Genomic DNA, 25,528 nt, shown 5'->3' with positions numbered 1-25,528 from the left:
TTGGTGGCTCTTGAACCCGGAAGCAGTCGGCGGCGCTCGGAAGCCTCGGCGGCAGGCGGGAGTCGGCTGGTCCAGCAGCTGCAGAATGGTCGGCGGCGGCGGTGGCGGGAAGCGCAGGCCCGGCCGGGAGGGGCAGCAGGTACTGCCACGGAGGCGGTGCGGGCTCCGCGGGCGCTTCGAGTGGTAGCCGGGGCGCCAAGGGGCTGCGCATCGCACTTACCCAGTGACCACCGAGCGCCGGCCGTGTGCGCCGGGTCGGGGGCCGCTCTTTCCCAGAGTTCTGCTGGGTTTGGGGCCAGAGACGTAGCGCCTCGGCATCTTCTCTCTCCCGGCGCAGGCAACCAACAGTTCATTCATTCATTCAACCAGCCAAATTGATCGGAGGCCGGGCGCAAGGCAGGCGCTGTGCGGGCGCCGCGGGTTCCAGATGAGTCCTGCCCCTCGTGGAGCCCCCAGCCTCGGGAGGCGGGGCACCAGCGAAAATAACGTTGCCGTAACGCTTTTGTTGGCTTTGTAACAAAAATGTGTAGCGAGTGCTGTGGGAACATGGAAGGGGGATTTTAACCAGTCCCTGGGAACTGTGAAGGAAGTCTTTTAGGGCAGCTCACCAGGGCGAAAGCGTTCGTGAAGGCAGAGAAGAGAAACAAGGGCTAAGAAATCGGTGCAGAGGTGTTTGGGCACAGCGGAGAGTTCCGCCAGGCTGGAGCCTGGGAGGTGGGGAAGTAAGGGGGACCTGAACCCAAAGGCACGGCGGGGGGAGGGGGGGTCTGGGGGGGCCATGATCTTGGCCTTCATGCTTTCTGGGAGCACAAGGGCAAAGCATCAGCGCAGCCTCTGAAGGGCACAGCTGTCCTAAATTCTAGTTATTGGGGATGTGGAGGTGCTGAATTGGTGTGTGCTGTAAGGCAGAGCTGCTAAAAAAATTTTTTTAAAATCCTTATCTCCTGCCCTAACCGGTTTGGCACAGTGGAGAGCGTCGGCCTGCGGACTGAGGGTCCCAGGTTCGATTCCGGCCAAGGGCATGTACCTTGGTTGCGGGCACATCCCCAGTAGGAGGTGTGCAGGAAGCAGCTGATCGATGTTTCTAGTTATTGGGGATGTGGAGATGCTGAATTGGTGTGTGCTGTAAGGCAGAGCTGCTAAAAAAAAAAAAAATTAAAAAAAATCCTTATCTCCTTTTGGTCAGCGGACCGCTTTGACAGAGTGATAGTGTTAGAAACGAAATAACAAAAATAAAGATGACTCTATAGAGACTATAGCTAACAATAATTGCCAGCATCTATATATTACCTGCTAAGACTTTTCTGTGTATTTTTATAAGTAACTTACGCGCATAACAACCCTATGATGCAGGTGGAGTACTACATAGGCCCTGTTTGTAAATGAGTAAACAAGGCACAGAGAGAGGTTAAGTAACTTGCCCAGGGTGACCGAGCTGGAAATCAGAAGTCAGGTGTCCGTCAACCCAGGTCACCTCACCAGGTCACCATTAGGCAAAACTGCCTTTCAGCAAGGTAGATAGACTGAGGCTTTTCTTTCTAACATCTTAAGTCTGAGCCAGTCTTTGAACCAAAGATGGTTATTAAAACAGAAGGGAGGAGAGGTCAGAACTTGATATGTTGCAACTGTTGTATTTGCAGTTGGAGAAGCAGCATGAAGTGCTGTGCTCAGGAGCCAGCCCATCTGGGTTTAAATAAATCCCTGTTCTTTCATTTTATACTTAGGGCCCTCGGGGTAATTACTTCAGTCTCCTCATCTGTAAAATGTGGATAATATTATCTTGCTCATAAGGTAGTTGTAAAGATTAAATGAGTTAATCCATAGAAAATCCTTATTAGAACAGTGGCCTGGCACATAGTAAGTGCATAATAACTACTTTTTTTTTTTTATTATGCATTGTTTTTATTATTATTATCTTTATTAGTTGTTTGCTATTATCATCATCCATTTTTTGATTCATATTTCAACACCTTTTTTGTTAAATTTAATTCGTTAGGACCTCAGGCACATTATAATCCTTGGCTCTTTTACCTTGTTTATGTAATGATATAACAAACACCTGTAAACCCACTGCCCAACCCGAAAACTGAAACTGACAGTAACTCTACATCAGTTTCTTTGTTATGGGGTGGGGCCACAACATTAGTAACAAAGAAACAGAATTTCCGGAGGATGAGGCCCAGAAATCAGGATTTTAAAAAGATTCCCAGGTGATTCTAATGTGCAGCCAAGGTTGAGAACCACTGCACATCTACTTGTGTTCCTCACCTACCCTCTAACTTCCTATCACCCACAATCGATGTAGCTACCATCCTGAATTTTTTGTTTTCCCTTGCCTTCTTTTTACAGCTTTATCAGTTATGAGTGTATGCCTAAACAACATTTATTTATTGTTTTTGAACTTCACAAAAAGGCTATGATGCTGCATATAATCTTAAAGGACTTTTTGTTTCACTCAACATTCTATTATGAAGACTGATTCATATTATGTGTACCTGTATTTCATTTTCACAAAATGTAATATTACATTGTTGGAAATTCTGTAACTATCCCTTCTCCTGTCAGTAGGCATTTTCATTTATTCTCTGTGTTCTGCTCTTAGAAACAGTGCTATCAAGAACATTCTGGTATGTGTCATCTTTGTAGGCTTTGATGCTAACTAAAGTAGCATCAATAAACTTGAGTCTACTGGGAAAATTGAAGAATATAAGTATGAGAAGCATTTAAGGTTAAAATTTTTCAACCTTGGCACTATAGACATTTTGGGCCATTTAAGTGTTTGTTAAGGAAGCCCATTCTGTGCGTTATAGGGCATTAGCAGTATCCCTGGCCTCTATCCCACTAATTGTCAGTAGCACCTCTCCAAAAACCTCTCCAGACATTACTAAATGTGTCCCTTAGGGAGTTGGGGCTGGGGGGGAAGGGGGGCAAAATCCCTCCTGGTTGAGAAGCATTGACTGATGGGAAGAATAAGAAGAGAAGAACTTAATCCAAAAGAAAGGCTCTAAAAAGAAAATCAGATTGCTACTTACAAAACTAAAGTAACCTCCAACTGAGTATTTTATCATTACAGAAATTTATCAAATACCTAACATGCATTATAAAACTTGGCATAGTTATATAATGAACCTATTTTACAGACATGTTGGAGATAAAGTTTTATGACCTAGTCCTGGCATTAAAAGGCATTTTGTGAAATAATTGTTTAACTACTAAATTCCCTTGTATCCAGTTATTTTGGACAATTGCATTTGATGTGATAACTAAATATATATAAACAAAATGCATGATGAATCCTATTTACCAACAGAAGGCAAAACCTGCCTTCTCCTTATTCCTCTTTTCCCACTTTTTACCTTTTCTTTTTATTTTAGTTATTTTGTTGTTTATATTTTTTGTTTCTATTACCTTAGAGAAATACATTTAAACACTTGCTGTATGAGTCCTCTTGACTACTATATACTTTAAACTTTTTTTTTTTTGCTTAAAAGAATCCCGATTTTACTCAAAAATACCATTTATAGAGTTTTAAAGTGTATCTCATAGAGTTGGGTAAACAGAAATAAACAATGTTGTTATTTAAGGAAAGTTATTGAAATTACTGTTTAGAGAAAAAACATTTTGTATGCCAATTTTCAGTGTGAAAAAACAGTTGATGTGAAGAAGAGTAAGTCCTGTGAAGCTGATGTCTCTAGTGACCTTCGAAAAGAAGTAGAAAATCATTATAAGCTTTCTCTGCCTGAAGATTTCTATCACTTCTGGAAGTTCTGTGAAGAACTTGATCCTGAAAAGCCAGCTGGTGAGTTGTTCCAGAATCGTTCTCCTACTTCTACCAATTGAAAAGACAGTAGGAAACTAAACCAAGGATCTAAACAGTTCATAGAAAAGGAACCTTTTCAAACAGGTTTCTAATAAGAGAAACATAAAATTATGCTAAAATTATACCACTATCGCCTATTATCCTGGTAAAGGTAAAGAATTTCACAACATCCTTTGATGAGGGTTTGAAAGAAAACAAGTATTTTGATATGTTGTGGGTGTGTTAGTATGACTTTTAGCAATTTGTCTTATGGATTATGTGAACCAAAATGATGTTCAATGATATATATTGAAACAAAAAATAAGAAATGGTTTAAATGCCCATCAGTAATGCATCCATTCAATGAGTATTCATTGTTTTAAAAGAGTGAATCTGATTTTTAGGCAATGATAAAGTATCATGCCTGAAAAATTTTAAGTGAAAAAGAAGAGTGTATAGAGTATTCAGAAGTCAAAGATGCACACACACATCCCTATATACTTCCTATGTACTTATACTATCTCTGAAGGGATACACAAAAACATGATGTTTTTGACAGTTACTTTTCATTCTTACCATTTTGTACCGTTTAAATTTTGAGCATGAGGTGGGGGGAGAGAAACACTCATACTCAATTGATGAAAATGAATTATATTGGTAGATAACTATGAATTTTGACAATATATCAAAATACTTAAACTCTGCAGCTACTTCTCAAAAAATATTCATGGTTTTGTACAAATATGTATTAACAAGATGTTCACTGAAGCATTGTTTAGAATAGTAAAAAAGTTAAACAGTAAATATCAGTAGTAGAATAGTTATCTATCTATAATGGAACATTGTGCAGGTATTAAAATTATGTTAAAGAATTTAATTTCATGGGAAAATATTCAGAACATTTAAGTGAAAACAGGATGGAGAACAAAAAAAAATTGGGAAACAGCATGATCTCCCTTTAAAATATCTATTTGTTTATAGAGAGGGGAATGTTATTACTGTCTACCAGACTATTAACCTGGTTATCACTGGCTAGTGAGATGGGTAGTTTTAGTTTTTATATTGCTTTAAAAATTAGGGTGTGCTGTCTTAACTTCCCGCTAAGCTGAGACATCTTCCCCTTCCAAGGAAACTGTGCTCTTATTCACATTGTTACCTCTTCTAAGAATTTTCTTCCTCTCTCCAGCCCCACCTCTTATATATCCATGGAATTCCTGGAATGCTTACTTCCCTCTTAGAGGAACAACCAGACCCATCTTATATAGTTAGAGTGTACATTTGAACAGACTTCATGACTGGTATTATTTAACATTCTCCCTCTGTGGTCTGAGAATGGAGATAGAAGGAATCATACAGCATTTGGTTGGCTAGATAGATTATCAAGGAGGCAAAGGAATCCCACAGTGATAATTAGCTGAAGTGGAGGGAAGGGGAAAGAAATGTTTTCATTAAATAAATTATTTATGTTCCTTAATGCACACTCATTTGTTATCTATCATGTTTCTCCCTTAATCTGGGTGTGCTACAATTATCTAAGGCTCACAACAACCTAGTAATGACACAGGGTAAGTGTTTGCAGCTCTAATATGCCCATAGGAAAACAAAACAGTCTTGCTTTGGCCAAAATAACAAATGGCAGGAATGTTTGAAATGTATTCAGTGGTAAATCCTAAATGTAAATGCCACATTTTTATTGCTCTGATTTCTTTTCCATTGAGTGTTTATAACTAACATCTTCACATGTAACTAAATTTTTTTTCACTTTAAATGGTTTTTTAAGATAATTGCTTAGAAATAGTTTACTAGTGAAAGGCACTATGTCCTATCTGCCTCTAGAAAGTTATTGTCTAAATAAACTTATTTAATTTATAGATTCACTTTCCGAAAGCCTTGGACTTCAATTAGTGGGTCCATATGACATCCTTGCTGGAAAACATAAAATGAAAAAAAAATCATCGAGCCTGAATTTTAACCTTCACTGGAGATTTTACTATGATCCTCCCGAGTTCCAGACAATAATTATTGGAGATAATAAAACTCAGTTCCACATGGGGTATTTCAGGTAAAGGATCTTTTCCTCTAAAATATAGTTACTGTCCTTCTAACAAGCATAAATAAATATTCAAGGTGAACGGCATATTTTTCCCTTGTTGGTGGGTACATGGGCCATCTGTTCTGCTATTGCTATCCTAACTTACCCTAGGATGGGTGAACTCTAGGTTTAACCTCACTGGTTTTTCCTTTGTGGTTATAAACTTTTTCTGGGGGGAAGGGCAGTTGAGAAAAGCTCTTTTAGCTCAAGGAAGATAATTTAGAGCAGATGCTGTGACTTTAATTAGCCATGTGCTTCAAGGGACCATAGAGACAATCAATAGTTAAGAATGTGCTCTAGCCCTAACCGGTTTGGCTCAGTGGATAGAGCGTCAGCCTGCGGACTCAAAGGTCCCTGGTTCGATTCCGGTGAAGGGCATGTACCTTGGTTGCGGGCACATCCCCAGTAGGGAGTGTGCAGGAGGCAGGTGATCGGTGTTTCTCTCTCATCGATGTTTCTAACTCTCTATCCCTCTCCCTTCCTCTCTGTAAAAAATCAATAAAAATATATTAAAAAAAAAAAAAAAAAAAAGAATGTGCTCTAGCTCTTTCCTTCGGTGTGCCACTGAAGATCCTGGTGTCGCCCTGCACTTGTGACAGTCTTGATGCTGCCCCCACCTTATACCCACCAATAAGTCAATTTTCTATCAAAAAGAATGTGATCTGGAATCAGGTCCTACTGACTGGTCCTACTGTTTGTTATCTGACTGACCCTGTGTCAGTCATTAGTGATTGAATTTCTGTGACTCGGTTTCTTCTGTAAAAATGAGGTTAATATACATACTTAATAGAATATTAAGGGATCAAATGGCTATGTGCCAGGTACTTAGAATGTTAAAGAAATAGAAGTAGGTTACAGGGAAAAATACTTGTACCAGTAGAGATGCTGTCATTTAAAGTAAAGATTAACTGTAAGATAAGAGAATAGAGGAAGTGCAGGAAAGGTGCCAAGGGAGATGCAATGTGGTACAGTAGAATGTACACAGTGCTGGAAGTTGGGTTAGCATAGATTTCACTTCTGCTTTGTCATTAATTTACCAGGGTGTTGGCCAAGTGCTTCATCTCTCTATTTTGGTTTCCTCAATTGTAAAATAAAAGAATTTGGTTATATGTATACTAGCGGCCCGCTGCATGAATTTGTGCACGGGTGGGGTCCCTCAGCCTGGCCAGTGTTCGGGGCTGATTGAGGCTTATGGGGGCCGGCCAGCTGGGGGGAGGGACCGCTGAAGGTTGGCTGACTGCAGGAGGTTGGCTGTAGGAGTGCACTGACCACCAGGGGGAAGCTCCTGCGTTGAGCGTCTGCCCCCTGGTGGTCAGTGCGCATCATAGCAACTGGTTGACCCATCATTCAGTTAGGTCGTTCATTTGCTTAGGCTTTTATATATATAGATAAGTCAGATCTTTTTGCATCTAATGTTTTATAATCTTGTCTGTCCTCTTGTTTTTCTGTCTTTTTGGGTTGAGTTGATGGTGTATATAATCTTCCCTACTTCTTTTTGATAGGCTTTACTCCCCTTTTCTTATATTTAGTTATACAAGTAACTAGGTCTTAGGAATGTTTTTTAAAAAAATATGTTTTTATTTATTTTAGAGAGGGCAAGCCGGGTATGTGCCCTGACTGGGAATCAAATTGGCAATGTTTTGGTACATGGGCCTAAGAATCTCAATTTTAGGTTCTGTATATAAGCAAGATTTGTCATTGCTATTCCTAAGAAACTTAGAGCTTAAACCTGGCAAATTCCAATCAAAAAGCAAACAAACATGTAGATATAAATTGTTGTCTATAGACCTAAAAATACTACTTGTCTAATGTAAATTATGGGCAGCTAAATTTTTAATATCTTTTGCTTAAACAGGGATTCTCCTGATGAACTTCCTGTATATGTTGGTACAAATGAAGCAAAGAAAAATTGTGTAATTGTTCAAAATGGAGATAATGTGTTTGCTGCGGTTAGGTAAGGAAATTCTTTATTTCAATCCCTTTCTAATTATATTTGTTTATAATTTTTGTGCTATATGAGGAATTGAAGTAACCTAAAAATTCTAGATTTATAGAGATAATTTCTGACTTTAGCAGGTAGTCTTATACTTATATTCTACTTTTCACCCCCCAAAAAATATCTCATATATCTAATTATCTTACTTAATGAAACTATTCCTTAATGTTGACCTCAGTTGTCCCATGGGAAAAGTAAAAATTTTTTTAGTGAAAACTGATGATATTTTAAACACCATCACTATGGATTCATAGTAAGAACTCACTGTATCTAGTTCAAACAAGTATTTAATACAGTAAAACAGGTGCTCATAACATCCTCAGAAGGGCTGATGGAGCAGCCTGAACCTCCAGGAATGAAAGATGTGGGCAGAACTGGCGCTCACCAATGGAGTTTGTCTCTGCCACCATCAGGAAACTGGAAATCGGCATCTGCTGCCATGACAAGTGGCTTCGGGACCACACTGTCTTTGCTATAACCTGGGCCAATAAAATGGATGCCCTGCCCTCTGCCTCTCAGCCCTCATGCAGCTAAGGACCAGGTGCTGAGATCTCAGCTGCAGTTGCTCCAGAACAGTTAATTGCCTCTACAGCTATGCTCACTGGTGGACAGCAGAAGCACAGCCTCCTCTCCCCGGTATCTCTTCGGATTTCAGAGTTGCATCTGCTTGAGAGAAGCTAGGTCCCATGTGGAGTCTGAGCTGAAGAATAGTATGGGAAATGCAGCAAGGTCTCTTGTGGAAGGGGCTTGGGGTGGAGCTGAGCGAGCTAGTCCACAATGCACCAGCCTCAGACAGAACTCAAAGCTATTTGTTAGCAGCTATACAGTTTACACTGTACAAAAATGAAGAAAGCCATCTTTATCGTTTAAATACAATAAGTAGATCATGTTTTGTGGGACCTGTTTTTATACCCACTTTTTAAAAAGACTTATGCCTGTGATTTAATGCAGATTTGCAATAAAAAATTCAAACTAACTGGACTGCGCTGCTATGTATATGTCATACATATCCATGTATTTAAAGGGCAACTCGTAGACATCCAATAAAGGTTCTTTCTCTTCTGATGCCTCTGAGTTTTATAAAATGTTGCTTGTCTCTGTTATACAGTTCTTATAGTATCTGTTCTTACAGTAAATGTTATAATTTACATAGAATTTATAGTTCTTTTAAGCCCTTCAGATTTACCATTCAGTTGAAATTGGTGCCATGTTTATTAGAAATGATAGCTGTTTACTTGCCTACTGTCTGTCTCTTGCATTAACATGTACATTCCATAAGGACAGAGGCTTTCTTGTGTAGAGTACCTGCCCCATCGTAGATGCTCCAAATATTTTTGACATGCAAAAACACCTAACTTTTCATTAGTCTTATTAAAAATCTCTTTAAAAAAGAAAGTCATAGTGGTTATCTGAAATAATCCAAGACTGTTCTGGTATTTTTTAGCTTTTTGGAGAACACAGAAAAGAAAAAGAAAAAAAATTGGTGATAAATTTATAATTTAGGTGAAGACCAGCAAGTAAGTATTTGAGTACCTATTTCACTCAGATGTTTTCAGTCTCCAATAATTTATCTCAAACATAGAGGTAAAAATATTATAATGTCTTTCAACTGTTAACAACTGTTTTAATTTTTAAGAGTTTCCTTTTCTTAAAAAGCTACTCTAGAACATTTAGTTTAACTTATTTCTATACCAGCCTGAGTAAGGTCTTTGAAGTGAGACCATCCTATATAATAAAAGCATAGTATGCAAATTGTCCCCTCAACTGGAAGTTCGTCCTGGAGTTTGACCAGGGGGTGGGGCTGACCAGGGGAAGGGAGGGAGTACCCAGCCGGCAGCCGCTAGGGACCCTACCAGTGCACACATCCTGTGCACTGGACCTCTAGTTTGTTATAAACAAATTATTTTTATGCCCCAGGAAACTAGTTCACTTTGTGCAAGATTGAATAGTAGTCAAAGAAATGCAAATTAAGCCAACAAAGATTAGTCAAGATTAAAGAGTGATAATACCCAATTAGATGATAAGAAACTACTGATTTAAGTGTTAATTGGTAAAACTTTTACTAGTATAGAGAGCAATTTGAATAACCTTATTCCAAAATTTCATGACAGATTATTAACATTGCCAGGTACTGTGCTAAGAAAAGAAACATTTTTACCCTTAAATCAGCAATTCCATTTCTAACTAGTTATCTATAGAACTTCTGGACAGGTACACAAATATGTGTGTATATTACAGATTATTGATAAAAATGAAAAATTGGAAACATCAAATCCAGCAATAGGAAAAATTAGGTCAGTAAATAATAGAACGTCCATACACTATAATGCCAGGATCCTTGTATGTTGATTTGGAAAGATGTTTGATATATGAAGAGGCCAAATAATAGAATAGTGTAGAACGATTCCTTTTTCATATTGTTTAATGAACATAGGAAGAAATCTAGATATACTCAAAGTTTCCATTTATCTTTGGACAACAAAATTTGGAGTGAATTTTTCCCCATTCTGTTCTTTTAGCAGTACTTTTGCCCTCACAGAACTCCTAAAAAGAACTCAGGGATCCCCAACGGTCCACAGTCTATTTTTTTGATAACTGCTATTTAGTTAATGGTTTTAATCATGACTTCATATCAGAACCTCCTGAGTTACTGGTTAAAAGTATTTGACTTTGAGCTCTTTTGGTCCTGCCTCTAGAAATTCCACTTCAGTACATATAGAACAGGACTAAGGAATATATGTTTTTAAATACACATTCCAGATATGTCTAAATATAACACAAAATTATACTTTTCTAATTTTGATACTTCAGTTTTTAAAATTTATTTACCCTACATTTAATGAATGCTTAATTTGTTCAGGACTGAAAAACTAAGCAGATTTGAAACTTATTAAAAGAATAAATTTATTTTATCCAATATGTCAGATCTTGGGTGATCTTGTTAAATAATCTTTTTTCCTCTTGCCTGCTGCCCCATCTTTCTCTGCTGCACTGTACTGGTAATGTGAAACCATTAACTAAGTAGCAGTTATCAAAGAACTGTGTGTGGACCCTCAGGGGGTCTCTGACACCTTTTTAAGAGGCCTATGAGGTCAAAACTATTCACGGTATAAGATGTCAGTTGTGCACCAGTGGCACAGAGGTAATGAAAGGTGGGTAATACTTGTTAATACCTTGACAAGAATCAAGACAGTGGTGCCAAATTGCAGTCATTACATTATTGAGGCAGTAATATATTGTGTGTCATTTAAGAATGTCAGTGATGTAGTGGTGAAAACATTAGAGTTCTGTCATTGAGTACACATCCCTTAACATTCTGTGTGATGAAATGGGACATACCTAGAAAGAAAGCCCTTCTGCACACTCAAGTGTTGGTTTGTCTCAAGGAAGAAGCTCTTGTGTGACAGAGCTGTGAGCTGAACTTTCTCCACTTTTACTTGAGAGTGACTGACACACTGGTTATTCAGACATGAGTATTTGGCAGACATTTTCTCAAATGAACCAAAGAAAACAGCTAACTGTATTTGTTGCCAGTGGTTAAAATTCAGGGTTTCAAAAACAAAAATTAGAATTGGGGAAACTTACAAGCACCATTGTGAGCTTGACAGCTTCTCACTACCTAACAACGTTTCTAATGTGACTAGTGGTAATAGTAACGAATGTGATTTTTTCATATTGTGATGTATCAGAGTGAATATGATATAATGAAAAGTTTCAATATTTGGAAGATCTGCATAATTGAGTATTTTCTAAGTGATCACTGCTGTATTCATTGAAAGTTCAAGGTACCTCAATGGATTTTAATGAAACAGTACAAAATGTTCCTGGTTATTATTTCAGTTTGTACTTGGCAACTGTAAGCATCAGAAAGCAAAGTATTGGAGAGTAAGTTGAAGCTGAGAGACAAAAGCTTCATACATTGCTACCAAGATAATCATAATAATGTGATAAATGTGGAAGACAGGAATTAAGTGCCTTAAGTAGTGATGGAGTCTTCACAGAGACATTTTATCTAGGCCTAGAATGCCTACGAACTTACTAGAAAAAATGGGAAGAAGGATGTTCTAGTCAAGGTAGCAGTATATGAATGAAAGTATGAAAACAAGAGGCGCATAGTATTTGAAGGCCTGTATGCCATGCCAGAGAGGTTGAGGAAGACTGAAATTGATTCACCTAGACCTGATGTCTTTAATTTGCTTTTTATGGTTGATATAAACATATTCTCATGATACACAACTGGTTATGACTGAAGGTAGCATTTGGTGTAAGTATGTGTGCTGTCATCAGAAGACAGTGATTTGGTGGTCTTGGTTTCTGTGGCACTGTAATCCACCCCTACTAACTCTGAACTTGAGTAAATGGATTGTTCTCTGTCCTCAGTTTCCTGACATGTAAAATGGGGATAAGAATAACACACACTATAAACGTTCTAACCTTTTAAAATGCCAAGTCCACAGCAAACTGTCAAATGTCAGTAGTAATAGAACGACTTTCCTCCTGGGAGTCTGGCAGTGGCTACAGAGGAAGGGGGCTGACCTGTTTCTCCAGCTCTTCATTTTACTCTCACCCTCCTGTTCTGCTGGTTAAAGTCTTAACCTGCTTATGATAAAACAGTTATTTCCGTAACTGGCAGTAACATAATGTACTGTTCTCATGCCTTTTGTATTGTGCTTCTGTATAAGCTTATAAAGTAGCTTTGCTTTCCTTTTATATTTTCCAAATTTATCTTAAAACAAATTTGAAGGTAACATTTTTAAAAATCTGCTGATCTTCAGTATTATAACAGTGTCCCCTGGCTCTTCAAAAATAAACCCTTTTGTGTACATTCTACTTCTTGTAATGCCAGACTCCTCCACAGCAGTATGTAATATCTTAATATCAAGTAATGCCACATAATACTTGGCTTAATCTCAGCTTTGTAAATATCCCTTATATCTTTATTGTAGACAGAGATAATACACATTTCAATCGTTTGTTGGTTTTGAGGCTGAAAGCTTTTTATTGATACTGCTTTTCCCTTGTTTGAAGAAATCTATTGGGGATTATGAGAGAGCTGTTGGTAATTATTCTGCAGTCTTTTTCTTAATGGAATTTGATGTTTTTAACTTAGCTCCCTTCACTTTCCCAGGCCTGTGTACTTAGTACAGTGGCCTATTGTATAACGAGGGCTTTTAATTCTTTTTCAGATTATTTTTGATGAAAAAACTTAAAGAAGTAACAGATAAAAAGAAAACTAGTTTCTTGAAATCCATAGATGAAAAGCTCACAGAAGCAGCCAGAGAACTGGGGTACTCACTGGAACAGAGAACCGTGAAGATGAAGCAGAGAGACAAGAAAGTAAGATTTTTAAATCTGTTAATCGCTGGCTGTTTTGCTATTTTAATAGGGTTCCCCCCCCGCTCTTGACTCCTTCCCACGTGCCCCTTATCCTTGTCTTTTCACCTGCTGCCTCATCCTAAGGAGAGCTGGATGCCACCCCCAGGACTTCCTCCATGGCTGTGTGACAGACACCTGGACTGCCATGAGGACTGCACTGGAGCAGGGCTTGGGTGGTCTGTGGGTCGTTACAGGCCGAGTTATGTGCTATGTTGCTGCTGGGGTTGCCTAACTCATGCCAGTATTTCCCACGCTTTTAATCTTGTTTTACCAGTTACTCATTTAATAGAACTGACTGAAGGCAGCTTTGCATGTAATTTACTTAAATTTCTTTTTTTAATGGGTAAGGTCATTGGCTAATGATTTAGTGCAAGGTGTCCTTTGGGAGTAGATTTGTAAGGCTATGCCTCAGAGTGCTTTCCTCAGGGCCTCTAAGGTGGTTGGTTCCCTTCTGAGAGACAGTGTGTATCCAGATTTGTTCATTTCCTCCAGTAAATGTGGGTCTTAGCAGTCCTCCCTCCTTATCCCTTCAGCATATCCTGTTGCATCTCTCCTAGTGCCTGTAGAGTAGTGGAGTGCTTTGTAAACAGCAAATACTTTGGCAAGGTGTTGGATCCTTTTGGTTTATCACTTACAGATTTCAGAGTAAGTTACCAGACAAGCTAGAATTCTGCTTTGGGGTAAATGAGAATTCTAGAGGAGTTTGTTCCTATAACCTCTGGGGAGGAAGGACATTGGTCACTGGAGAATGAGGGCACCCCAGTCTCCTTCCGCCTCTCACCATTGTCTGCTGTAGCTGGTTCCTCTGAATGTTCTAGGCCAAATGAAGTACTAGTTACTCTGAAATAAACTAGTACTGGTGATGAAGTACTTTACTGTACTTGTTTATTGAAAGTCCTACTTTAGTTCCTTCCCTGATCGTGACTCAACTATAGGGTGATGTTCTGGTAAATTAGTCACTAAACTGCAGTGTTAGCAGTTCTTTCTTTACTCCTATAGACCAAAAATAGTTTCTAAAAATATACATTTGAATAAAACTCACTGCAGTAGGGCGTTTTTAACATTTTAAAGATTTTATGTTGCCATTTTACCTTTCTAGTTTTCATAGGGAGCCTCTCCCACTTGTAAGTAGAAATAGGGGTAGCATTTTTCATCTCGTTATTATGTATTCCTAATTCTTTTTTTTTTATATCTTTATTGTTCAGATTATTACAGTTGTTCCTCTTTTTTCTCCCCATAGCTACCCTCCACCTGGTTCCCACCCCACCCCATGCCCTTACCCCTCCCATTGTCCTTGTCCATAGGTGTTCGATTTTTGTCCAGTCTCTTCCCGCACCTTCCACACCCGCCCCTGCCGAGAATTGTCAGTTCACTCCCTTTCTATGCCCCTGATTCTGTTATATTCACCAGTTTATTCTTTTCATCATATTTTTTATTCACTTGATTTTTAGATTCACTTGTTGATGGATATGTATTTGTTGTTCATAATTTGTATCTTTACCTTTTTCTTCTTCTTCCTCTTCTTAAAGGATACCTTTCAGCATTTCATATAATACTGGTTTGGTGGTGATGAACTCCTTTAGCTTGTCTTATCTGTGAAGCTCTTTATCTGACCTTCAATTCTAAATGATAGCTTTGCTGGGTAGAGTAATCTTAGTTGTAGTTTCTTGCTATTCATCACTTTGAATATTTCTTGCCACTCCCTTCTGGCCTGCAAAGTTTCTGTTGAGAAATCAGCTGACAGTCGTATGGGTACTCCCTTGTAGGTAACTAACTGTTTTTCTCTTGCTGCTTTTAAGATTCTCTCTTTGTCTTTTGCCCTTGGCATTTTAATTATGATGTGTCTTGGTGTGGTCCTCTTTGGATTCCTTTTGTTTGGGGTTCTCTGCACTTCCTGGACTTGTAAGTCTATTTCTTTCACCAGGTAGGGGAAGTTTTCTGTCATTTCTTCAAATAGGTTTTCAATATCTTGCTCTCTCTCTTCTTCTGGCAGCCCCATAATTCGGATGTTGGTACGTTTGAAATTGTCCCAGAGGCTCCTTACACTGTCTGCTTTTCCGGTTGGGTGTTTTTTGCTTCTTCATATTTCAAATCTTTGACTTAATTCTTTCGATCCTCTAGTCTGCTGTTGGATCTCTTTATATTATTCTTTATTTCATTCAGTGTATGCTTAATTTCTAGTTGGTCCTTTATCATATCCTTGAGGGTTTCACTAGATTTATCGAGGGTCTCAGTAAATTTATTGGTGGTTTCTAGAAAATTCTTGAAAAACCTTATAACCATGGTTTTGAACTCTATATCCAGTAGTTTGCTTTCCTCCATTTCTGTCATTTGTGACATGTTTCTTTGTCTCCGCATTTTGGCTGCTTCCCTGTGTTGATAGAGTGGCTTTGTGTGCTAGGTGTCCTATAGGGCCCAGTGGCTCTCAGCCTCCCTAATTACCTGAGGTATATGCTCTTGGTGCACCCCTTTGTGGGCTGTGTGCACAGTCTTGTAGTTAAGCCTTGATTGCTGTTGGTATCACTGGGAGGAATTGACCTCCAGGCCAATTGGCTGTGAGGACCACTTGTGTCTACAATGGGAGAACTTCTGTGCTGGAGACACCGGTATGGAGCAGGACTTGCTTCAATGGGGCTTTGATGCTCACTGAGTCTGCCCCCTGAGTGTGTCTCTTATGGATCTAAAGTGTTGTAATCTGGTGTGGTCTCACTCTGACCACTGGGTACACTGGCTGTTGGATCTCCAAGGAGGTGCAAAGTGAGCCACTGCCTGAGGCTACCCAGCAGGAGTTACAGAGAGATCTGCAGATTCCTCCTCTTTGTTTGGAGTTTGGAGGTGCCCAGATGAGGCGCAGCTGTGAAGCAATGCAGGCTGCTGACGAGCCTTAGGCCTTCTTTTGGAAGCTCTGGGGTTCTTTGACCCAGCTGCAGTTTGTTAGGTTTTAGATTGCAAAAGCCTCTGCGCACAGCTTGGATGGGGTTGTAAATTGGGTGGGGCGGGGTCTCAGGGAATCACAGGGCGGTGCAAACAGCAATGGTTGCCTGTCGGCCCTGTCCCGGATAGGTCCTTGGGTCTCTGTGTCCTGCGGCCCCATGCAGGAACAATGAACGCTGCAAGCACCTCTGAGAGAAAGCCGCCCTTGTGTTCTGGCCCAATGCCAGACAGTCCAGTTTCTCCCCCTATGAGTCTGGATCCCGAGTCTCGCCCAGAATTGGAGTTCAGAGCAGTAGGGAGTTTGTATCTCCCTCCTGATTGAAAAAGACCACAGCTACCCAGTTGCCAGCCCATTTCTCGCGCCTACATACCTCCGCTCTTCTGCACCTCTGCACCTCCTACCAGTCTAGATGCGCTTTTCTCTTTCCCTCTAGTTGTCGGACTTCTACTAAGCCAGCCTTCCCATGGTTCTGGATAATATCCATTTTGTCTTTTAGTTATAGTTTTGGTGTGGTTGTGCGAGGCAGCAAGTTCAGGTGTTTACTAATGCCGCCATCTTGGTTACTCTGTATTCCTGATTCTTGAGTAAAGACTGAGCTTGTATGTACAGAACAGCTGTTATCAATTTCTTCCATCAGAGCCTTGCTTTATTTTTCTACCATCAACTATCATTTATTTCAGGTAGGATTTCCATAACTGTAAATAAGATATGATTGGGGTTTAAACTTCATAGGCATATTTGTCCTGGTCTATCCCCCTGTGGTTTTGTGCTTGTTTGTTTGTTTGTATTTGTTCTTTTTATAAAAACAGCTGGTAAAAACATAAATATAAAGAAGAAAAGAACTTATAAGACCACCATGATTTTTATCCTGCCAAAGACAACATATTGGTTACACTTTCAATTCAAGATTGTTCTTTGTTATTTTAATCTCCATTTAATTCGTACTTTTCCAGTATAATAGACCACTATACAGTACATTAGAAATCAGTGTTTTATACTGACAACACCTTACAGTGCTTTGGATTGCAAAGTCCTTATGATTTACCTTATTTGACCTTCAAAGCAAATCTGCAGAATAGGTAGGAATTATCCTATTTTATAGATAAGTAAATTGAGATTTACAGATTTGTCCAAAATCATAATTGAGACAGATCTGAGACCTGAATTCAATTTAATAATTAGCATTCTTTCCACTCCATCCTCTTACTAATTGGCTATAAGCCACTTTGCCTTTTTTCATTCCTAGATTTCATTATTAAAAAGGTACTTTGACTTAATGATATTGTAAAATAAGGGTATACCATTCTATCCACCCCTGGTCCTTATGCCTTAGAATATTACCACCACCGTGGTACAGGGTTTTCCTAAATTTGTATTTCCATTGTCCATAATAAAATTACGATTCTGGTATTTTGCTAATAATTGATACTTCTTTATAGACAGTACAGTTTATCATCTGTGGAAAATGTGAAAATACACATGATGGTTTTTGTTGTATGTCAGCGTAAGATAAGTCAGTATATCACCTTTTTCTTTATCAATACTGTTTTATGACCTGCTTTTTATGCTTATGAATATATTGTGATTATTGCTTCATATTGCTAAATTTAAGATATATACACCTCATAATTTTGAGTGGCTATGCTTATGTTCAAAGTTTAGGTTGCTTAACATTTTTCAAACAACCTTGCCATAAGTATCCTTTTATACCTTTATTTGCACACTTATCTGATTTCCTTAGAAGAAATTCCTAGAATTAGTTTTGTCAGGTATACATGGTTTTAGATGATTGTGTGTGTATGCTTTGTTTTTTAATTTTGTGGGGTTTTGTTATTTGCAAAACTATCCTATATATGGTGTTATATTCCCACCAGCAATGTATGAGTACCTATTTTCTCCATATCCTCACCGGTACTGGGTATTATCAGGTCTTTTAATAATACGTCCTTGTTTTAATTAGCTTTAATTAGTTTTAATTATTTGATTATAAAGGACATTAAATATTTTTTTACTTCTCTGTCGGTCATTTGTATTTCATTTGTGAACTATAAAATCTGCCCATTTTTCTATCGGGGGTTAGAATTAGTCTTTTTTCTTATGTTTTCCTTTATTTTTAAGACTCCTTTACAGTTGAACTAATATTCTGGCTTGCCTCCTGTAATAGCACGCCATCGTTCTTCCCACACAACTCAGGCTGCAGACTTGTAATGATGACACGAGTAATAACAGCCAGTCAGTTCATTGTTTTATAATTGCTTGAAGTCCTTATGATTTACCTAATTTTAGCTAATTTTAAAGATAAGGAATGTTAAACTTTTGCCCTGGCATCCAAATTGACTAAAATAAAATGTCATTAAGATATATTTTGACAGAAATGTTGAGGGTTTGTGTGTGTGTTCTGTTAGGTTCGGGTGAGTTTTTGTTTGGTTTGTTTAGTCTATTTACCATGATTAAGTTTTATTTTTTTTCTTAAACTTAGGTCGTGACAAAGACCTTTCATGGTGCAGGCTTGGTTGTTCCAGTAGATAAAAATGATGTTGGGTACAGAGAGCTCCCTGAAACAGATGGTAATGTATTTCTCATGGACACATGTGTATATGTACATATATATGGTAATATCTGGAGGAAGGCTTTCCTTCTATGGAACAGTAGATGTATACATGTGCCTTTTGTGGGACAGTCACTAGACCTTAGTGATACGGAGCAAGCTCCGGTTTTAGGGTTAGTCAGGCCTGAAGTAAAATTGGGTTTGTACCTGGGTAACCTTGAGTAAATTATTTAACTCCACTAAACTTTGTTATTTTTATCTGTAAAATGGTTAATGGTGAATACCATTTATAGGGAGGGGTGTTCGGGGTATAAAAAAAAGTATGTAAGGTCTTAGCACAGTGCTTGCCTTAATAGTGCTTAAAATATAATAGTTACCCCCAACCGGTGTGGCTCAGTGGTTGAGTATCGACCTATGAACCAGGAGGTCACAGTTCAATTCCCGGTCAGGGCACATGATGGGTTGCAGGCTTGATCCCCAGTGTGGGGCATGCAGGAGGCGGCCAATCAATGATTCCCTCTTATCATTGATGTTTCTATCTCTCTCCCTCTCCCTTCCTCTCTTAAATCAATAAAAATATATTTAAATACACACACACACACACACACACACACACACATATAGTAGTTACAGGCATTTAGGGAATTTCAACCTAGTGCCTAGGTTACATTTTCTGAATTATTTCAGAATCTTTGACATTGGTCAACATACAAGATAGTAATTATTAAAATAGTATGTTTTTATGTATTACTTTGCAAAAATTTTTTCATCTGCAAATAAATTAACTTAGCATTCAGAAGCCCAAGATCCTGAACTAAATCATTTATGGGTATGAAAACACTTTGAAAATGTACTATTCATACACAAAATATAATTAATTGCTATGTTAAGAAAACAAAATCACTTCTCAACTCTTTCCCCTTCCCTTTATTCTCTTATTACTTTGAACATCCCTGTGGGCATTGCCTTAATTATCATCCTGTTCCAAAGAGGATACAACTTAGAAGTCAAAATTAGCACTTCCTCAAGGAAGAACCAAATATTCCTTCCCAGCTTATGGATTTGGCTGTCAATTTATTTTTTTTATTTCAGAGAGAAAAGGGAGGGGAGAGAGAGAGAGAAACATCAATTGATCGGCTGCCACCTGCACACCTCCCACTGGGGATCAAGCCTGCAACCTGGGCATGTGCCCTTGACCTGAATCAAACCCAGGACCCTTCAGTCCGCAGGCCGATGCTCAATCCACTGAACCAAACCAACTAGGACTTCGTTGTCCATTTTTTTAAAAAGAACCAACCGGCCTTGCTTGGTGTTCTCTGGGGTTAGCACCTGGAAATCTGCATTCCTAGTGAGTTCTCTACAGCGGCTGTTCTCAAACTTTATTGTGCTGCAGAGTCTTTAAGCAGTAGATTGAGGTCTCACAATTATTCAGATATATTACTTTGTCAGCTTCACATCATTAGAGGAGTTCCATGAGGAAAATGAATATGGCCGGGCTATAGAATAAGGTAGCTGTTAGTCATATGTGGCTGAGCACTTCAAATGTGGCTACTGTAACTGAGAAGATAAATTTACTTTAATTCAATTGCTTCTATTATACTAGAGGCCCAGTGCACGAAATTCATGCAAGGGGCTCGGCCCTCACAGCCCCAGCTTCATCTGGAAGGTCATCCAGAAGAATGTCCAATCTAATTAGCATATTATGCTTTTACTATTACAGATACAGAAATGATTGTTTTGGGTAGTTGGATTAAATTAAATAATCTAAAATAATTTCACGTTTCTTTTTTACTATGGATATGAGAAAAACTTTAACCTGCATTGTATTTGTTGGACAGGATAATCTGTCCCACTGTTCCACATTTCCTCCCTGAGTCCAAAGGTACTCCGTCTCTACTGGGGAAGGCCTGTGGGCTTTCCTTACTGTCTAGTCTTCTGTTTACATTCTTCTCTTCAGCCTCTGCGAACTCATCTATTCAAAGTTTTGACAAGTAGAATTAGTGTCTTGTTTGGGAAAGGTTGAGAACATCTGTTACAGAAATAGCAGTCTCTAAAACTTCAGGGTTGGTGGGTTTTAAATTGTAGTGTCTGGAATAAACCCTGTTACCCTCCCCTGGTTGTGGTCCTGGGGTTTTATGTCCAAGATCTTCTTTATTTCCCTCAACTGTTTTCTAACATTCTAAACATTAAATCCTTCAGTGGTTTAATTATTTTTGAATGAGAAATGGTAGCAAGACATAAAGGACCTAAAATCATCTTGCTCCTGCCTACTGTTATTTGCTAAGAGGAGTAATTAATTGACTGGCAGCTTGTCAGTGTGTGACAGTGTTCAGCAAATCACAGTACGATAACCATGCCAAAGTTAAAAGCCCTAGTATATCTTTACCACCCCTGATAATCCTTATATTTGTAGTTAGTACCAATAGAATATTGTGCCTCATACATGTAACTTGATAGCTATGTATCATTCTTAGGTGTGATTGTTAATGTTTAAACCAATCCTTGTCTCCTCACTTAATTAACCACTTAATTTAAAGATATGTTTTGTTGGTTCAGTAATTGCCATTCTTTTCATTATTGGATAATCCTCCAGGAGGTACTTTCTCAAAAAGGTCTAATTAGATGTTCAGTACCGTCATTCTCATATGCACCCTGAGATCTGACACACTTTGGCATCCAGCAGATAGTAAGAAAATGTTGAAAGCCAAAATAGCAATGTTAAGCCACTGTTCTTTATATTTAAACATTAGACATTTTCCTTGTTCTTTCTTCAAATTACACTTCTGCATAGCTGCACTTCCCCACTTGGGTAAAGGTTTGATTTTGAAATGTTTTATTGTTGTCTTTTCCTGTATTTTTTAAATAAGGAAGGACAGGGCCGAAAGGGATGAACTTTACTGTCTATTTGGATTTTATTTAATCCAACTGCCAATAAAGACTATCGCAGGGGTGCTTTGCATATGATCTCTGTTGCCATATTCTTTTGTTGTTGTTTATTTTTTTCCAACCTTTTAAAAACAGAAAAACATTCTTAGCTTGAGGGCAGTTAAAAACGGGGGTTGGGCTAGGTTTTTCCATAGTTTGCCAATCCCTGGACTAGCCTACTGAATATCGTTGAAAGCTTAGTGAAATCATGATTGCAATTAGTTCCACTGAAATACTCACATTTTGCTAATACAAGAAATCATTTTGTTAAGCCATGTTTATGCTTGAATCTTAATTAGAAAAATTATAAAATTGCCATTCTAAATTACATTGCCATCCAAGGTTATATCAGTAGTATGAAAAGTCCTATGAAGAAAAAAACCCAGCTGATATTTTTACTTCTGAAGATGATTATAGATAATTTTTAATATCATTGATTTCTTTCAGCCAACCTCAAGAGAATTTGCAAGGCAATTGTTGAGGCACCAAGTGATGAGGAGAGACTAAAGGCTTTTGCTCCCATTCAGGAAATGATGACCTTTGTGCAGTTTGCTAATGACGAATGTGACTATGGCATGGGGCTAGAGTTGGGAATGGATCTCTTTTGTTATGGTTCACATGTGAGTAAAAAATCACCACCAAACATCCCCCCGTTTCCCCCTCCCCCCCACACATGCACATTACATATCCAAGTTTTAGCACAGGTAGGGTATGTATTTCAAAAGGAGCTTTCTGAAGTGATTTTAAAGCAGATATTTAAAAAATACCTTTTATTTGAAATTCATCTTATATTCTGGCAAAGGTGACTTACCAAGATTATTTGCCTTCAGGTTTACATTAAAGTGCATTTACTTTAGATGTATTAAAGGAACATGCATGTGTGGGTACGTACACACCTTTCCCAGGGCTCCATTTCATTTCCTACTGTGATGGAGGAGTTATTTGTCCTTGTGCTTGAATTCCTAGATGAAGAATAAATACTATTTTAAAATAGCTTTAGCCTTAGCCAGTTTGGCTCAGTGGGTAGAGCGTCGGCCTGTGGACCAAAGGGTCCTGGGTTCAGTTTTCCTCAAAGGCATGTACCTTGGTTGCAGGCTCCTCTCAGGCCTGGGCCCTGGGCAGGGCTCATGCAGGAGGCAACCAATCGATTTGTTTTTCTCACATCGAATTTTCTGTCTTTCCCTCCCTCTTCAACTCTCCCTAAAAATCAATGGAAAAATATCCTCGAGTGAGGATTTACAAAAATATTAAAAATAGGCTTTAAATTACTTAAAATATATGAGATGCTAGTTAATCATTAGCTAATTAAATAGGACAAACCTACCCAACAGTTTAGTCAGTGCTTACTCAACTATAGTTGCCTCAAGGTCAAAGAGGCAAGAAGGTGTAGTGGCTTCAGTGTGTTTCTAGGAGTTAGCATCTAAGTTAGTGATTCCCAAACTATAAAGAGCATAGGAAAAATTTGGCAATTTTTCCAACACCTTTTTTTTGTCTCCTTACCTATAAAATATGTCTGCACACAGACCATTTAATTCCTGTGATGTCACCTACAAAGCACAAAGAGGTAAACCACCTTGCACAGGCAGTCTGGTTCCCGAGTCAGCATCTAAGTTAGTGATTCCCAAATTGTAAAGAGCATAGGAATCACCTAGAGATATTCAAATGCAGGCTCTGTTTCAGTAGATCTGGGGTGAGGCCTGAGAAGCCACGTTTCTGAAATGCTCCCAGGTGATGCTAATGCCGCTGCTGTGCACATACTGAGGAGCTGGACTAAGCCAGCAGCTCACGTTAGCGTACATCAGTCATCTGCAGGGCTGTTCAAACACAGATGGCTGCATTACCCCACCCCCCCAAGTGTTTCTTGGGTCCTGAGAATTTGTAGGTCTGGTGAGTCTCATTTGAGAACTCTGCTTCCTGTAAACCACATTACTGTCTTTCCTCTGCCTTCCTCATGTATGCTTACCAGTAAAAATAATCCAAATACAGTGGGGCCTTGACTTACGAGTTTAATTCGTTCCATGACGGAGCTCGTAACTCAAATTACTCGTATGTCAAATCTTAAAAGTGAACGAGTGAGACACCTGATGCTGGGCTGATGTTGTGGCATTCACTGTGACGTTCGCTGCGCCAACTAGCGGTGGAGTATCTGAAGCTGGCTCGTACGTAACCAGAATTGTAGCTCGAAACTCAAAGCAAAAAATCGGCTGAGAGACGGCTCTTATCTCGAAAAACTCGTTAGTCGGGACACTCATAAGTCAAGGCCCCACTGTATTTAACAACCAGAATGACAGCCTTGACCAACCAGAACAGTGCTTGGCCTGCCAGGAAATGAACCAGTTTGATCAAAAAAACCTGATTGTTGTGAAAAGTTAAGTAACATATAAGAATATATGAAAAGGTGTTATTACACAGAACCTAGCACATAGTAAGTGCTAATTCATGTTTACCAACAAAAGCATTGCCAGTTTTTCTTCTAGTAAATAACAGTAGTAGTCTAAGTCACTTGATAGCCGAGGCAGGAGCTTAAAGGGTAGAGGGGTTTACATGGTAGGTGGAGGAGAGAGAATTTGAAAAGGGATTGGTTTGAAAACTCAAATTCAGCATACCTCTTTGTAATAAGGTAAAAGCATTTGATTATATAGTTTGGAGCAGAAAAAATAAAGGTTGATCAACCTTATCTAAGGAAATAGGGAGGCTTACGTTTTTAACTTGGTTTTCTTCTGAATTTCCTTCAGAATCTACCATTAGTCTTTTAGAGCTACAGAATTGCCTCTTGGACAGAATGCCAGTTGTCTGTCTCAAAATTCAGTCCTAATCAATTGAGAAAGTAGCTAAAATGATTTGGGGAGTATGCTTTGTTAAATGAGTGCTTTTTAAATCTATTTTCTGTTACCAGGGCATCTGCTTTATTCTCTGCTTAATGTTATTTTATTTTTCAGTATTTTCATAAAGTTGCTGGCCAGCTTTTACCTCTTGCATACAATCTGTTGAAGAGGAATCTCTTTGCAGAAATTATTGAAGATCATCTGGCAAACAGAAGTAAAGAGAACACAGACCAGCTTGCAGCATGAGAGCTGGCTTTCCTTGGTGTACAATATTTTAAAGCTTTAATATTAAACTTGTGATTTTTGTTTGTTTTTAAGGGATACAGAAAATAAACTGATGGAAACATTTACTAAAACTTTCTATAAATCTCTTCTGGTTTTGTTTTGTTTTTTTAATTGTTGACAGAATTACAGATGTCTCCCATTTTCTCCCTTTTTGCCCCCCCTCCAACGAACTCCCACCCTATCCTACCCCATCCCCATCCTACTGTCTGTGTCCATGGATTATGCATGTTATGTTCTTTGGTTAATCTCTTCCTGTACCCTCCCACTGAGATCTGATCTCACATATAAGAGAGATAATGTGATATTTGTTGTTGTCTTAACTGGCTTTGCTTCGCATAATAATTTCCAGGTTCATTATTGCTGTCTCAAAAGGTAAGAGTACCTTCTTTTTTTTACAGCTGTGTAGTATTCCGTGGTGTAAATCTACTTTTTTAAATCCATCTACTGATGGGCACTTGGGCTGTTTCCAGATCTTAGCTATCCTATATAATAAAAGCCTAATATGCAAATTAACCAAACGGCAGAACAACCTGTCACTATGATGCACACTGACCACTGCGGGGCAGATGCTCAATGCAGGAGCTGCCCCCCAGTGGTCAGTGTGCTTCCCCAGGGGCTCCTGGTGAGCGCAGCGGCGGGAGCCTCTCCTGCCTCCACTGCAGCACTAAGGATGTCCGACCCCCCCCCCCGCCCCCGTGCATGATTTTTGTGCACCAGGCCTCTAGTTGTAAATAATGCTACTATGAA

At 38.9% G+C, this 25,528-nt stretch overlaps 1 protein-coding gene across 1 annotated transcript; it reads left to right on the top strand.

The window, feature by feature from the left end:
* Nucleotides 1-24,852, top strand: LOC102423224 (histone PARylation factor 1). Its single transcript, XM_006081890.3, has 8 exons — nucleotides 1-139; nucleotides 3,640-3,799; nucleotides 5,672-5,861; nucleotides 7,747-7,845; nucleotides 13,074-13,224; nucleotides 18,678-18,765; nucleotides 22,119-22,291; nucleotides 24,611-24,852. The coding sequence occupies exons 1-8, from the start codon at nucleotides 86-88 to the stop codon at nucleotides 24,740-24,742; spliced, it is 1,047 nt and encodes a 348-aa protein (XP_006081952.1). The 5' UTR covers nucleotides 1-85; the 3' UTR covers nucleotides 24,743-24,852.
* The last annotated feature ends 676 nt before the right edge of the window (nucleotides 24,853-25,528 follow it).

This window comes from Myotis lucifugus, unplaced genomic scaffold (genome assembly GCF_000147115.1).
Source record: "Myotis lucifugus unplaced genomic scaffold, Myoluc2.0 scaffold_1, whole genome shotgun sequence".
Classification (NCBI taxonomy): Eukaryota; Metazoa; Chordata; class Mammalia; order Chiroptera; family Vespertilionidae; genus Myotis; species Myotis lucifugus.
This window is presented reverse-complemented; position numbering and strand designations above follow the sequence as displayed.

Excerpts from the sequence above, each read along its gene's own strand:
- LOC102423224 (XM_006081890.3), top strand. The coding sequence starts at position 86 with ATGGTCGGCGGCGGCGGTGGCGGGAAGCGCAGGCCCGGCCGGGAGGGG. Across the intron at positions 18,766-22,118 it reads AGAGCTCCCTGAAACAGATG|CCAACCTCAAGAGAATTTGC; the intron begins GTAATGTATTTC and ends GATTTCTTTCAG. Across the intron at positions 22,292-24,610 it reads TCTTTTGTTATGGTTCACAT|TATTTTCATAAAGTTGCTGG; the intron begins GTGAGTAAAAAA and ends TTTATTTTTCAG.